We start from the raw sequence: 15,704 nt of genomic DNA on the forward strand, positions 1-15,704 counted from the left end.
CTTCTATATGCACAGTGTCCTATGAGACTTATTCTAAAAGTGGTACACCTCTTAACAAATTTTGGGGAATCCACCAATCAATGTCATATAAATCTATCCCAGTAATATTTTATTACTTGTAATTAAAGAAGAAAACACTGGACCAATAGAAGTTGCAGTCACTAGTATGTATTCACAGTTCATATGCAGTGATCAGTAAGGCAGTCAACAAAGTGAAGATGACGCAGTGCTTAAATGGGTGAACAAACATATATTTATCACATAAGACACTGTAAAATGCCCCTGGTTCTGTACATAATTTTCAGCTATGGATTCAGGACATCCCATAGTCTCGGGATGCGGTTCAGTATTAGAATGCATATATCAGTACATTGATTTACACATTAAAGATTAAGGGCCTGATTTATGAAGCTGTAGCGCCACCATAGGGTTGTTTTTGAGGCTAGGGTAGCGCTAAAGTGACCATTTACACGCACCATATTTACAAAGTGGCACAATGCATTTAAAACCTTGTGCCACATTATGCCTGCACCGGGCATAGTGCATGCAAAGGTGGCATTCCCCAGTTAGAGGGGCCGAAAAAATAACGCAAGGAAATCGATGAGATTTCCTTGCATCATTTCTTTTGGCACTTTTAATGCCTGGTGAGAGCAGGCGTTAAAAGGTGGCATGCCATTGAATACAATGGGCCCTTTTATACTCTGCAGGAGTAGTGCCAAAATGTTGGCGCTACTCCTGCAGAATACATCAATAGCATCAGGAATTCTGATGCTATAGCCCCTACCATGCGCCATGGTGCGCCATATTTTAAATACAATGCACACATGGTGGCTTTAGGGGGGCGCTAAGGGATGCAAGGAAAGTGATTCTGCATTGGGTGCAGCGCCACATTTCTTAGATCAGCCCCTAATTCACCATTTTGAGACCCCATTTAAGAGCGAGCATGCATTTTATCAATGACATAGAGGAACAAGGATTTGAGGTAGGGGTAGACATACTGGTGAACCTGGATGTTGAATCCCTAAACACTAACGTCCCCCAAGACGAGGCGTTAGAGATCATACAGGAATGTGTTTTTTTGATGGAGAGGGAGAAGGCAATGTGTGAATCTATCACAACCCTAAAGAACGAGGCACTGAAGAAGAATGACTGTTTAAAACTGGATTCTACATACAAAAGAAAGGAATGGCTGTGGGTGCATGCTTAGTAGCAAATTGGTTTGTAAGCAGATTTGAGGAGAGGGTCATATACAGCCAAAATGACCTATCCAGTGCCAAGATTAGATAAAGGAAAGTTTACATGGACGACATCTTTTTAATATGGTATGGCAGTGAAGAAGAACTAAACAATTGTTTACAATGGATAAACCGTCAGAGTCATGATTCCAAGTTCAGGGCTAATTTCAGCCAAACTGAGGTCAGTTATCTTGACCTTCTAGTGAGATACCAAGAGGGTATCCTATATACAACATCATACAAAAAACATACAAACACAAACTCTCTATTGAGATTTAACAGCCACCACCCACGAGCCCTCGGAGATAACCTGAGGTATGTTCAATTTTTGAGAATGCGGAGGAGTTGTAAATAGAAAGAAGATTTTTTCAGACGGCAGAACAGTTAAAAATCAAACTCCTACACATGGGTTTCTGGAAAAAATTGTCACTAGATCCTTGAATCTGGCCTGGTTCTGCCTGAGGTAGTGTCTACTAATGCCGAAATCAAGGAAAAACACTGAACGAGTAGTTTAGTGAGTACTTTTCACCCTTAAGTAATGAGGTGCAAATCATCAAAGAACCAACTGGTGACTCGTACAAGACACTTATAATGAGGTGTCCTTATTCGCATAAAAAAGAAATGAAAACATCAGAGATTATGTAGCAAGAGCACATAAAGATGCTCCGAAAAATAATGCCATAAGAACAATGTGGGTCTCGCAGGAGTTATAGGTCACCATAGATGTGGGGCCTGCTCAATGTGTGAATTTACTTCAAACACTAAGGCCCATATTTCTACTTTTTTAGCAACACATTTGCGTCATTTTTTTACACAAAAGTGGTGCAAACGTACAAACTACAATTATATTTTGTAAGTTTGCGCCACTTTTGCGTAAAAAAATGACTCAAATGCAGCACTAAAAAAGTATAAATATGGACCTAAGACTCTAGAAGGACATAATATGGCATTTAAACTGCAAGCATTTTCTAATTGCAATACAAGAAATGTCATTTACATTATCAGATGCCTCATACCTGTGTAAAAAATTATATGTGGGCCAAACTACACAAATGGCCAAAGAACGGATTGCACAACACTGGAGAAGAATCAAATGCAAAGTTGAAGAAGCACTGAGCTACAGCACTTTCAGAAACATCAGCACACTGAGGGTGAAATATACTAGCAAGTGGCAGAAGTGGTGTCATTGGACAGTCACTGTGATAATATTAAAGACATTCCGGATAGACATGAGAGCAAGTGGATCGAAATCTCTCAGTTCTGTCACAGTGAAGGGCTAAGGGTTACCTGAAAAAATCTAAAACATATATATATCTGTATGTATGTATATGAAACCCACCAATACTGTTGTGGGTTGTGTCATGATGCTACCTGACTTTTGATGTATTTACTTTTGTTGTCCTGATTGTACTATTTTGCTCTGACTTGTAACACATTGAGGGGCATATTTATACTCTGTTTGCACCAAATGTGCATCAAAAATTTTGACGCACATTCGGCGCAAACCGTGCACCATATTTAAACTTTGATGCCCGAGGACGTCAAAATTCCTGTGTGTGCGTCGTTTTTTGGATGTGGGAAACTGCCTTGCGTTAATGACATGCAAGGTAGGCGTTCCCGCCCAAAAAATGACTTTAAGGCCTGTGCGCCTTATTTATACTCCAGCGTCATTTTGATGCACAGGAGGGGACGGGCCTTAAAAAACAGCGCACAGCCTGATTTGCCCCGTATTTTAACACCTGGGTCAGGGCAGGTGTTAAGGGACCTGTGGGCTCACTTCCATGGTCTCTGACCATGGAAAGAGCCCAGAGGTGCCCTTCCCTGCCCCCATGGACACCCCCTGCCACCCTCGCCCACCCCTGGAGGACACCCATGGATGGGGGTACCCATCCCAGATAAGTACAGGTAAGCTGAGGTAAGTATATATATATTTTTTTTTAAGTGGCATAGGGGGGCCTAATTTGAGCCCCCCTACATGCCACTGTGCCCATTGACCATGCCCAGGGGACAGAAGTCCCGTGGGCCTGGCCATTGGGCAAGGGGGCATGACTCCTTTCTTTGCTATGACAGGAGCCATTTCAATGGGGGTTGTGGGTCAAATAATGTCGCAAGTACGATTTGAGGCATGATTTTTGCCTCAGACCTGACTTACACCATTTTTTGACGCACAACCCCCATTTTCCCCCTAAGCAGGCGCTGCCTGGTTTGAGTCATTGTTTTTTACTCTGACCAGTCCACAGCGCCGGCTAACGTCATTCCTTAAATAAGGCGCCCGCATGGCGCGTAGGAATGTCGTTAGCCGGCGGTAAATTTTTTTACGTTTGCGTCAAAAAGTATAAATATGGGCCTGAATAAGTTGAATCTTTGAATGTATTAACATTTTTGACAACCTCGGGCCACCCTAATGGCTGCGTTATAGTGGCTTGCGAATGTAGAATCTTACCCCCAAAATGTCCATTTCCCCAAACATGCCTGTTTTCCGCCCCCTGACCCCCAACCCCATTCAAGCCCCTTGACTTATGCGTCCCATGAAGTTTTTAGGTCGAGCCTAGACAGCGAGCATGTGCTGTCTGCAAGACATGTTTGAATGAGTATAGGACTTCACTCAAGCCTGCCGCTTACCATAGGTTGAAGGAAGTGTTGCTCTTGTTTTGTTGCCTCCTAACTGGTTTGGCAGCCAAACTTCCTTTACTTGGCTGAGGAGCACCGGCCCAGTACAGTTTAATTATGCCTCAAATGTTTTTCTGTTGTTTGGATGGACTATTTTTTTTTTGTTTCCTGCCTCTCGTCTTTGTCAGTAAACTCTTGTGTTCATCCCTTTGGGTTCGTTTTCCGCGTTTGCCCTTCCCTTGGTCCTTACTTTACATAATCGGTAAAAACATATAGTTGTGTTGCACATGTGTTTTGTATATTTTTTGTGGCTTTTTATAGCATGAAATCGACCCAGGAATGAATCCTCAACAGTGGCTCTCCCAGCACAGCGAGACAGACAATACTACAGTATTCACTACACTCAGGAATATTCACCCCATAATGCTTTGCAGGCATTCCTTTTACAACACATTTTTGCCCATAACAGCCTGTGGTGGTCCTAGGGCAATGAGACCACCACCAAAACATTCAGAGAGATGTATTCTTTATGTCCAGGCAATCTTGTGGGTCACACTATGTTAGAGGGGTCCCAAAAACCATAATCTCTTCCACCATTCAATACATACTTATTTTTTCTTTTATAGCGAGACCTTTTGTTTTTCCAGCTGAGAAGAGATTGTGTTATAAAGGCCTTGTTTGTAATAATATTTTGACAGCCTTTGTCACGGTTTCGGGTGGGTCTGATCAGGACTCTGGTTGGGACACCCCTTGAGGTCACCGAATATCCCAAAGAGGTAGTATACTGGGGCAAAAGAGCAGCTAAAGGCATACACGGAAAGGACAGCTATGGACAGGCACGGGAAAGTAAAAGCAGAGCAACCCTTGTGTGAACAAACAGGAAACGGACTACTAATGGACAAACACGCTGGGGTTGTACACAGAGTAAGGCGCAGAACCTCCCACAGTGACAGGGAATGTCAATGCCTCTGTGCAGTTTTCTCTTACAGATAGTCACCCTGCCAGCCCCATAGAAAGGAGGCAGCAGAAGTGATTCTGTCTCTGGACCCTAGAGCACAAACAAGGATAGTACTTACATACATTAGACACACTCTTGTGGGTCCAGCTGGAAACACAGTGGCGATTCCTGAGAAAACAGCAATAGCACACTGTCACTGTTAGGCACGAAAGACAAGGTATAACGCTAGACAAGGATGGGGGCTGGAATTGCCTGCTGGAAACCAGGAGCCAACCCCAGAACAAAGGAGGACACTTATACACTGGTGAAGACTGATAGAACACTTATCAGACACAAATAACCAAGAAGAAACAGAAACAGAAGGGAACAAACTAAGAGGCAGAGGCAAGAACTAGGAAAAGGCTCAGGCTGAAGCAAAGGCAGGACTAGGACTTGAAAACAGGGCGCAAGCTTCTGGCTTGGACAAACAGAGACAGGACTGGGAAACTGAGAGCAGGCTCTGGCTGGAACAGGCAAGGACAGGGCTGGAATACAGGGAGTAGGAAATGAGCAGTAAACAGGACTGGGAAACTGAGAGCAGGCTCTGGCTGGAACAGGCAATGACAGGGCTGGAATACAGGGAGTAGGAAAAGAGCAGTAAACAGGACTGGGAAACAGAGAGAAGGTTCAGGCTGAAACAAGGCAGAAGCAGTGCAGAGAAACGGGGAGCAGGCTCTGGAAGAAACAAACAGGTACAAGGCTAAGAGATAGGGAGCAGACTCTGTCTGGAACAATCAGGAGCAGGGCAGAAAAACAAGAAACAGGATCAAGCTGGAACAGAACAGGAACAAAACTGGAACACCATCCGACAAAGGGTCTGTAACACAAAGGAATCAAACTCCAATGCACGACGGGGATCTTGAGGAAATGGCTGCTTATAAGCAGTTCCAAGCTGGGCTGCACAGGAGAGGTCTCAGGTGTGTGTAGTTTCAGACACTTGCAAGTCCTGGAGGAGAGGATCCGGTGAAAAGGAGCAACTGGACTTCTCCCATAGAAAACAATGGGAAACAGAATCCGGGCTTTCCTGACTACCAGGCTGTGCATTATGGATTTGCAGTCCCAGGAAGAAAATGTAGTACTACACAAGTGTACCACAGAGAAAAGAGAAAGAAACAGGAGTCAGCAAGGGACTCTAGATAAGTGTTCAAGGTGATTCCCAGGCTTCCGACAGTCCCCTTACAGCACCCCCTAGAAATGGGACGTCAGAGTCGTAACAGCCTTTCTTGGCCTGCAAATGTGTAATATACTATGCTCTCCAAGGCTGCAGAATAATTATTGCCCCCAAGGCCCTACTAACTCAGTAAGCTCCACAGGGACATATAGCAAAGACCAGTGGTACTGCACCATTGGCTGTTGACTCTACGGGGACATCTAGTAACGACTTGCAGCACTGCAACCTTGTGCCGCTGACTCCACAGTTAAATGATATTTAAAAAGCCTGCTAGGCCTGAAAATGTGTAAAAGACACTATGCCCTCAAGGGGCTGATTATATGGCTACACTGCAATGTTCATTATCATTCTTTTTTATGTGATTATGACGACTAGGGGCTGGATATATGGTTACATGACAATGTTTCTTCCACATGCTAGTTTTAATGTGGTGCTCTGTAGGGGCAGTTCAGACCATTACAGTCTAATGTCAAGTGTATGAAGAAATGCACAAAAACAGTATATTTCTGATAAAGGTTGCATGTGCTGCATGGTTAAATATTATAAGGTACCAAATGCGAGGTTGTCATTATCATTTATAATGCCAACAGCTCTAACTCTCACTAATGCGAGACCTATTGCATTGCAAATGTTTGTTAGATGATGGTTGTTCTTGTGAAGGAATTGTATTGGGCTGACATGAATGGTGTTCATGGAAGATGGCGGCCGAGGTTTGTGGTCTGGTTGTTAAGAGACACTCGCATAGGTAAGCCGGCAGCATCTGCTGTATCTTCTTGTTCTACCGTGCTGTATTTGAATGGTACTACCCAGGGCGCATGAAGGTCGTCATAAAGTGGTAAAATATATATTGGATGGGAACTAGGTGGTATTGGCCGAGGGTGTGGTACACATCTTTGATGATTGTCAACTTGGGCCCTGATTTATGCCAATGTGGTGCAGTGCAGCGATGCCCAAAAAAAGAAGTGCTGCACCACTTTTGAAATGCAGGGATGCACTGTATTTACTGGAATACGGTGCACCCCTGCGTTTTCCCCTGCACCGGCGCTGAATTAAGCTGCCTTTGCCAACACAGGCATCCTTGCACCACAGTACAAGGGTGTCTGTTTTGAGGGGATAGATTGTTTATGTGCAGGAAGGTGTCCCTTCCTGCACATAAACAATCTATAATGGTGATTTGGCACTTCTATGTGTGCCGCGAAAAGCAGCATACATAGAAGTATCAAAGAATAATTTTGGAACGATTGTGTATGTGCAGGAAGGGACCACTCCCTGCACATAAACAATCATCCATGGCATTTTGCTTCTTCTATGTGTGCTGCAGAATGCAGCACACATAGATAAAGCAAAAAAACGAGGAGGAATAAAAGCATTCCTCCTCGTTGTGCCATGCTAATGCCACTCATGGGGTGGCTTAGGTTTTTGGTACTGTCACAGATTTACGATTTCTCGTAAATCTGGGGCAGTGTCAAAAGAATGGGTATTGTGGTAGAATGCCCACAGCAACACTCATTGCACACTCCTCAGATGCAGAAAGCTGCGTCGGATGGGCCCATATTTACAAGCAGGCATAATCCCACAAAAAGTGGCATTACACCTCCTTGTAAATACGGAGCAGTGGTTAGCAGCACCGGAGCATCACAAAAAGTGACCCTTGGTTTTTGAAGAACAGTGGTGAATAATTTGAAGAAATTGACTGAGGTGCTTTACCATTTTGGACCTAGCCCACAAAGCCAAGTAAGGTTTAAATACAGTAGTATTTCAGACCAGATGGGTCATGCATGAATATGTTCATCATTCACATGGGTCTGATATGTGTTTATTTGTTTTCACATACAGAACTATATGAGAAGAAAAGTTTAGTGTGGCGGTTGACCCCTTTGAAACATACTACTGATGCATAGTAAGGTGGATACTTTCACGGGTTTACTTTATACCACATGGGTCATGCTTGCAAATTGTGAAGAATCACTTCAAGATGTGCACACACTGGCATTTTGATCGGTATGGGCCATATGATTGAGGACATTTTGGACCTGCGATGCATATCATGGTGGAGAGGGATATTGCATGCAATAAAGAGTAGCTTTATAAAAGTTGGGCATATGTTTTGGACAGTACCTTGCACGTTGCAATATTCACATCAATCGGGTGGGAGTTATAGCCACTCCCAAGGGGAGATGCTCATCCACATTTAAGGTGCTACAAGACACATGGGATGTTTCCTTGGGTGACTGACTTGGTGCAGGAAGCTGCACATGTGATACTTGACACATGGTGTAGCACAGGTGATTAACTACGGATTGAACCACTGGTTAAAGAAAATGTTCTCTGCTCCTTTTTTTAATTCATTACAGGCCCATTGAAGTTGGATTGTACTCTGTCTACAGCGTAGACAGCACACAGAATAGTACTCACACATTGGTGAGTGGTTTAGAGACCTATGGATTTCAGAATATGGCACAATATTTTTATATGAGATGCATTTGGACTGATGATTGGTTCTGTGCTTCTGCAACTATTTATATGCAGGTTGTTTAGCCAGATGACTTGGTCCTGAAGAGACCCATTCATTTATTCAGGGTCGAAATGTTGACAATCCTCCCCCCCTTGGTTCCCAGATTAATTGTAATCAATAGTAACTGTGGACTGATCCACAACTGCCTCATATGTATATCTGAAGATTATGTACAGAACAAGGGGAATTGTACATTGTCTTATTTATGATATATATACATATATATATATATATATATATATATATATATATATATACATATATATATGTTTGTTCACTCATTTGAGCACTGTGTCGTCTGGACTTTTGTTCACTGTTTGACTGACCACTGCATATGAACAATACGAACTAGTGACAGTAATTTCTATCAGTCCCTCGTTTTCTTCTTTACTTTTAAGTAATACGATATTACTGGGATAGTATGATATGACATTGATTGGTGGATTCCCCAAAATTTGTTAAGGGATGTCCCACATTTTCAATGAGCCGGACGGGCACAAACTATCCTACACTCCATTTCCCCTGTGACCCATTACTTAGGCATGTACTTTGAGACTGAACCACAACTGACAGGAATCAGATTATATGCCACATTAGAGATTAAAATGCATTCACATGTAAAGATAATGAGGAACTTAATAATTGAGTAAATGGCTTATTTTTCTATTCCAATACAACAGTGACTTGGCAGTGCAGATATTAAGTGTTATTTACATTTTACCTTGGATCTGAGTTTCTAAAATTGTGTTGGCTTCCAACAGTAAGGAATAGTGTCTAGTTCTTGGGGTTCCCAGCTAATACACATGAAGTAATTGGACCACTGATTGGTTGTTAGTCTAGCACTCTCAGCTATGCTGTGTCCAGCTTCTCTGTGGTGAGAGAAGTTTGTGTTTACAAAGAGTGTGGGCTGTGTGGTTGGTCGACTTGGCAATCGCATGAGCGTTCCCTGGAAGTGCCTACATTTGTTGTCATGTATTACAGAGGCAGGGTTGGGTGAGGACACTGATGCCTTTCTAATGCAGTCAGTTGTGGGGCTGGAAGAGTTCCTCAGATGGCCTGTTACGGACCCCCACTGTGAGTTGAGTGAAAGTCAATACCTGCTCTCAGCCTGAGAACGAACAAGATTGGTCTGTTAGCAGACCTATCAGCTTCATACACCAGATGCTAGCACAACCAGCGCAAGACTGTATGCGTTCTGGGATTTCCTATGGATGGCTGGTGGCTATGTGCTGATCTTCTTGGGCTGAGCATGCCCCTGGCTGGCTTAGGCCAAAATTGCAGGCTGCCTGGTGATTTCAAATCACACTCATATGTTTTTGTGCCAAATTTGAGATTACAAATTGTGAGAATATTGCGCACTCCTGAGAATTTTACCCAAGCACATTTCGCCAGGAAAAACTTGCCAAAATTTGCATGTGGAAAAAGGTGAGTAATTGGAAAAAGCGCAGATTTTATGTTCATTTAAGAGCCATCCACTCGGCATTCCCCATTCTAACCTCATTACCTCGGATTGGTTTGGTAATTTCGCAAAAGGAAATACCTCAAGTGCAGTAACTGGATTTTCCACAATGTTCAATTACAGCACTGTAATTCTCGGCTTCTCAAATACGACCCACAAATGGCCCCCGGAGCCAGCAAAAACATACTTTTCCACACAGAGTTGTGATTGATAGTGCACCTAAAGATAGGGCTCGCAACTCTGAACTTTATGTTAATGGGGTGGATTCCTTGCTAGTTCAGGGTCAACAGCTAGGACAGGGTGGTCAGTATTCTGGGCTGCAGCGGCAAGCTGGTTTCTTTAGTCATTTGCCCGTGTGATGTGTAGGCTCAGAGGTGAATTGATAAGGCATACACACGAGTAGCTAGGCTACAGTGACTACAAGATTTTGGGGCACTGACCTTTATTAACACCTCCGTGACCATACGTGATCATCAAACAAGATTACGGTTGGGCAAATCTCACTTTTTGGTATGCATAACACTACGGAATATGCCTAATTGATGATAGTGTTTGCATATTCCATACGATACATCCATGTATTGCACAGTCATGCACCGGCATCACCAGATACTGCTGTAACCAAAATGGAGCTGTCTTTCCCGTGCTGTGTGCAATGACATCCATTCGAAAAGGGACAATAAAACACAAAACAATGATCCTTAGTAAGATGTTTAGAAACACGCAATCACTTAAAATAAATAGTAGGTAAAAACATTCACAGTTACGCTTACTGTTCTTTTTATTTCCACTGATTTGTTTAAATTATTAACTTTGTGTTATTGTTTTTTTACGAAAACGGCACTCAGATAATCTACCACTGTTTCACAATGCAAGCGCAACCTAATTGTAATATAATATTTGTTGATCATGTTCTATAATATTCTTTCCTCTCGCACGTGTGACAGCTGAGGGGGGGGGGGGGGGAAGAGGGGGAGTCAACCACAGAGCACAGAGCACAATCAAAATTGACAAGTCGGGACACGATGGGCAGGGATGACGTCTCTTCAGTTTGGCCGAGTTATCTTCCCTCTTCATTCATCCTCTTATCGCCGGGCTGGGTCTTGTGTCCTGTATGTGGATAAAGAAAAGATATATACGTCTGTTCTCAAAGGCACAACCTTTTTCCATTAAGGACGTTCTAATTGGTCTTGACCTTTTTGTGATTGGGCCCACCACAACTAAGCACCAAATAGCAACCAGGGTACCACCTTGGACCTATAAGCTTTTAAAAGCATAAGTAAGGACAAGTCCTTATACTTATTTTTACAAGTAATGAGAACAAACATGAAGGTTTTAATGAAACATTCAACTGAATTGACTACTAAGCCGTTCATCGTTAATTACCAAAAGAAAACTGTGTTGTGACTAAATCTAATTTTCATTATACCCATAAAATAATTATTTCTCGTTGCTGGAACCACCAAACATTATAGCCTCCTTTTGAAGTCTGGCATCAATGAAGACCTTTTGCTTTTTCCCCAAAAAATTATATATATATATATATATATATATATATATATATATATATATATATATTTATACTAACTACACTTACAAGGGATTTTAGCCAGCCCTCTTCACCCATTGGTCTGTTATTGTGTCACTTTGATTTTTCTTCCACATATTACAGCTTACAGCATGGGGCTGGAGGTCAGAAACTTCAGCCACTGGATAACTTCACTGTGAGTGACCGCATTCTACCCTTCCATGAGGAGCACATCCATACACCAAGTGTTTTCCTTCAGTCCCAGTGAACACAATGGCAATGCGCACTTTTAGAGACCACAAAAATAGCATTGCTTTTAGCTACAGTTTTTTTTTAGATTAACAAGGTCCTGCCAGCTTCCACAACAATAACGTTCTGCATAAACCATGACAAAACAAAACAAGCACTGATGTAGCCAAAAGACTGGCACCCAACACAAGACCTACTGGCTTTGCTAATACTTGTTGGCACAGGACATGACAGAAAAATGTCAGCACACTCCCTTCTCAGGTGATGACTGGAGGGTGATGACCAGTTCTGGAGTAGTTCTTACGAAAGAAGTGTTTTGCCTAACTAAACCCAACTAAAGTAAACTCAGATGTAAAAGCATTAAACTGCTCTTTTCAATATGTTCCTGCAACAGAGAACGTGAAAAAGCCCTTAAGTGCCATATTTCAATATTTCTATCAGTTCTCTCTCTGATTGGTCCATTTTTCCTTTTTTTTTTACCCTAGTGTGGATGTGCGCTGCAACTCAGCCTTCTTCACTTGAGCTCATGGAGGAAGAATCTGGCACAGATTTACAGCCATGACGCAGGAACGGAATCATCTTTTTTCTCTTCAGTGAAGGGTTATACTTGGGAGTCGCCCTTTCTGCCACCTCTGTCCTATCCGCCATTGGGGTTCCGCCCTGCAAAAGGAGGGCCCCATATGGTCAGTCAGGCACTTACACACACTGATTATGTCCTGATTATTTATGAAGCAGATACTACATTTCGAATTTCTTTGTCGCTTAAAACAATGGAGGGCCTGATTTGGAGATTGAAAATGTATTAATTAGTGCAAGAAATGTTAAATCCATGCAGGAGGATGCTCCACCTGTGCGGACTCCACTGTACGAGCTACCTCTGCTTCAGAAATAATTAGGCGTGGGCAAAATTTAAATTTCACCACTGTAATTTGTATGAATTTAGGAATTTCGCATTATTCTTGCTATGTGAAATTCCTGAAATTGCACCATTGCAACACTTCATGTAATTATATACCATTTGCAGTAAAAACTTACCACAAATGCACAATTTATGATAAAAAGTACAGAGAATGCACAGGGACTGCGAACACAAGCAGCTGTTGTCTGTGGTGTTTTTGTTGAAAAGCATCCTTGCACCAAAAAATGACACAAGGGCACATTTAGAGATAAAATATGGCACGAAATGATGCATTTGCTTTTTACATAGTTCAGCATAATTTTAATAATTTTGCGTAATTAAACACAAGCAAATGAAATGAATTTTAGACACGCTTAGAGATAATATGGAGGTGACAATTCCACTGGACGATTCCCCATTGATGAAAGAATCCCCAACAGAAGATTTGACACTTTGTGAATGTGTTAGGGATTTTTTTAGCTACTACCCCACTCTAAATCAGGGCTTAAGTGCTATTAATACTCATCTCAAAGGTATCCATTCTTCTAAACTGTGTAGAGATAAACAAAGCTTTGTCCCTGCTGAGAGGCTCACTTTTAATCTGCATGCTATCCTAGCCTTACATTTCTTGGTAGGACTGCCTGACATTGCCCGGCATGTGATGCACTCTTCACACCATATATATTCCAACGCTGAGCAGTCAACCCAAAATCCACTTTCCACCCCTCCACCTCCTTTTCAGTCCTTATGCAAATTCATTTTCAACATTATATACAATCTCTCTGTATGTACAAGCACTAAGACTATAAATATAATCACAATATGACTGAATGCTTGATTGGATGAATAACTAAATGTATGAACCGATGATTGCATAAATTAATGTGTACCTGGTATAATGCTCCGTTATTGTGTACTGAGGCAGTCATCACAGATGCTTCTCTGTTACCACTGATGTTCAGTGCTTAATTTGTGTTGGTGGTACCAGTGCTCAGCACCAGCACTTATTTCTTAACGGTGGCCCATAATTAGGACAGGCACTGCTACCACATGGTAACAGTGGCTGTCTTGTTTTCAACAGAGCACCAGTAAAGAGTTTAACAGGTTGTTACACATTTACAATATTAACAGGTCCACCATGTTGAAGCCATTCTTAAAGCTTGGATGACCAAATTGTCACATCTGTAGGACTGAGGTGGATAGTACCTAGAGCTGATGTAGGCATTTTGCAGGAGTGGTGCAATTTGCAGTGGATTCCTGAGAAATATTTTGGGCCCTGGCACATACTTTTTTTTTTTACAAATTAAGCAGTGCGGCTGTAGTTATACTAGTTTAAATATTTGATGCACCACTTTAAAATGGAGCTGAGATGTCTGTCACTGCTAGAACATCATTGCAATTGTTAGCACTGCTTTGTAACAATATATTTTGGACTACAAATAAAAAAAAAATATTTGTGCCCTACAGTATTCTATTCTATTAGTGGGCACGCTTGCTATTCCATCCATATCACTGTTTTAGCATCACTTAAGGTCATGGTTTGGAGTTGGCAGTAACAAAAAATTTCTGATTTGAGGAAGAAGTGGTAAATTCTGCTTTGAACAGGCAGCTGCCAGTACAGAATGCTTCTGCAGAATGAAGTCTGCTGTCCTATCCTCCAAGCTCAGGTAATTAGCTGAACCCATTCTCCACTGACTAAGAATCATGCAATGTAGTATTCAGTATCTTCACAACAAATCGGAAGATTTTCATTTGCAGCACGACTCTAAATCAGGCCATTATTTAAGATTCTAAGCCTTCTTCTCATTTTGCTCACTGCACATTCAGCAACATCATTACCAGCAGGTTGTGAAGGCAGTGAGGGGCAGGCAGCGTCAGGCTACTGGCCTGTTTCGAAGGATGACAATGGCAAAGAAAACAGAGGAGAAGCACCAAAACAAGACATGATCATACACTGAAGGCTGCCAGAGACAGCTTTTGGAGTCACTGAGCTCATGTAATCTATACAGAGAAGAGCCTTGATCTCAGACCCCTTATGCATATGTTACAGTGTCATTCACCATTTTCATTATTGATTAGTTGATTGAAAATGTCATTCTTGACGTCCAGAGTTTTGCAGCTGCACCCAGGCATGCATCCATTTTAATGGTGCAGCACTGTGCTGCAGCCACTTAGGGAGGGGTGAATTCAATTGTTAGGTCTGACGTTCACTAAGAACGTTTGATTTTAGTAAAACTATTTATAATATATTCTTATTTACAGGGGCTTTCAGACAGCTCTCCTCTTCTGTCGGTCTGCTGTGTGTCATTCATATTTATTTCTGCCCACTACAACATACAGCATGTGGCAGGGGGTCAGTTCACTTCAGCCATCGGCTAACTTCACTATGAGTGATGACATTCTGCTCTTTCACAAGAGCACATCAGCACACAAAGTAGATCCCTTCAGTGCCCAGACTACTCTGGCAACATCTGGTTTTAAATTAGGCTGCAGCAAAACTAAATGGAGCATGTCCCACATTACAAATGTTAAGTTCATTTAGATTTAAATCTAAAGCAGGTTTTTTTGTATTGATTTTGTCATCACTCAAGTGCAAGACTGACTGCTGAAGTGCATGTGTTTGTTTGCTCAGCATCTGTAATCTTTTTGATGTTCTTCTTCCCGTCTCCGATGGACATAAACTGGCAAATTTGGCATGCTGGAGCCTTTATGGTCGTTTAAAAAATAAATGCCACAAATGCTTCATAACGTTCTCTCTGAATAATTTGATTTCTGATAAATCTTCTATTCCTAATGCAAAACAAGCAAAATGACTGGTCATAGAAGGAAATATCTGTTTTCAATATGTGACCCTCTTTAAAGCTCTGTTCAAGATTCAAGTTCAAACTTTATTTGGTTCATAACAAAATAAACTATAAAAGCATCATATCAAACAATAAAGCATTATAAAAATAAACACATTTGCATTACATTACAAAAAGAAAATTAATGTCTTTTAAAATATAATAACTATATCAGGATATCTGAAATAAATATAACAGA

The 15,704-nt window shown here is 41.8% G+C and overlaps 1 protein-coding gene across 4 annotated transcripts in view; it reads right to left on the reverse strand.

Annotated features, from left to right (window-relative positions):
- Positions 1-10,760: 10,760 nt before the first annotated feature.
- Positions 10,761-15,704, reverse strand: part of LOC138260780 (uncharacterized) — a 294,177-nt gene continuing 289,233 nt past the window's right edge. For 3 of the 4 annotated variants that reach the window (XM_069209234.1, XM_069209232.1, XM_069209231.1), the window contains 2 exons: positions 12,245-12,424; positions 10,761-11,097 (listed from right to left, as the gene is read on the reverse strand). In XM_069209234.1, coding sequence (XP_069065335.1) covers positions 12,269-12,424 — 156 coding nt within the window. In that variant the 3' untranslated portion in view covers positions 10,761-11,097; positions 12,245-12,268. The remainder of the gene's footprint in view (positions 11,098-12,244; positions 12,425-15,704) is intronic. The other variant, XM_069209233.1, reaches the window with a different exon arrangement.

This window comes from Pleurodeles waltl, chromosome 10, assembly GCF_031143425.1.
Source record: "Pleurodeles waltl isolate 20211129_DDA chromosome 10, aPleWal1.hap1.20221129, whole genome shotgun sequence".
NCBI classification, from domain to species: Eukaryota; Metazoa; Chordata; class Amphibia; order Caudata; family Salamandridae; genus Pleurodeles; species Pleurodeles waltl.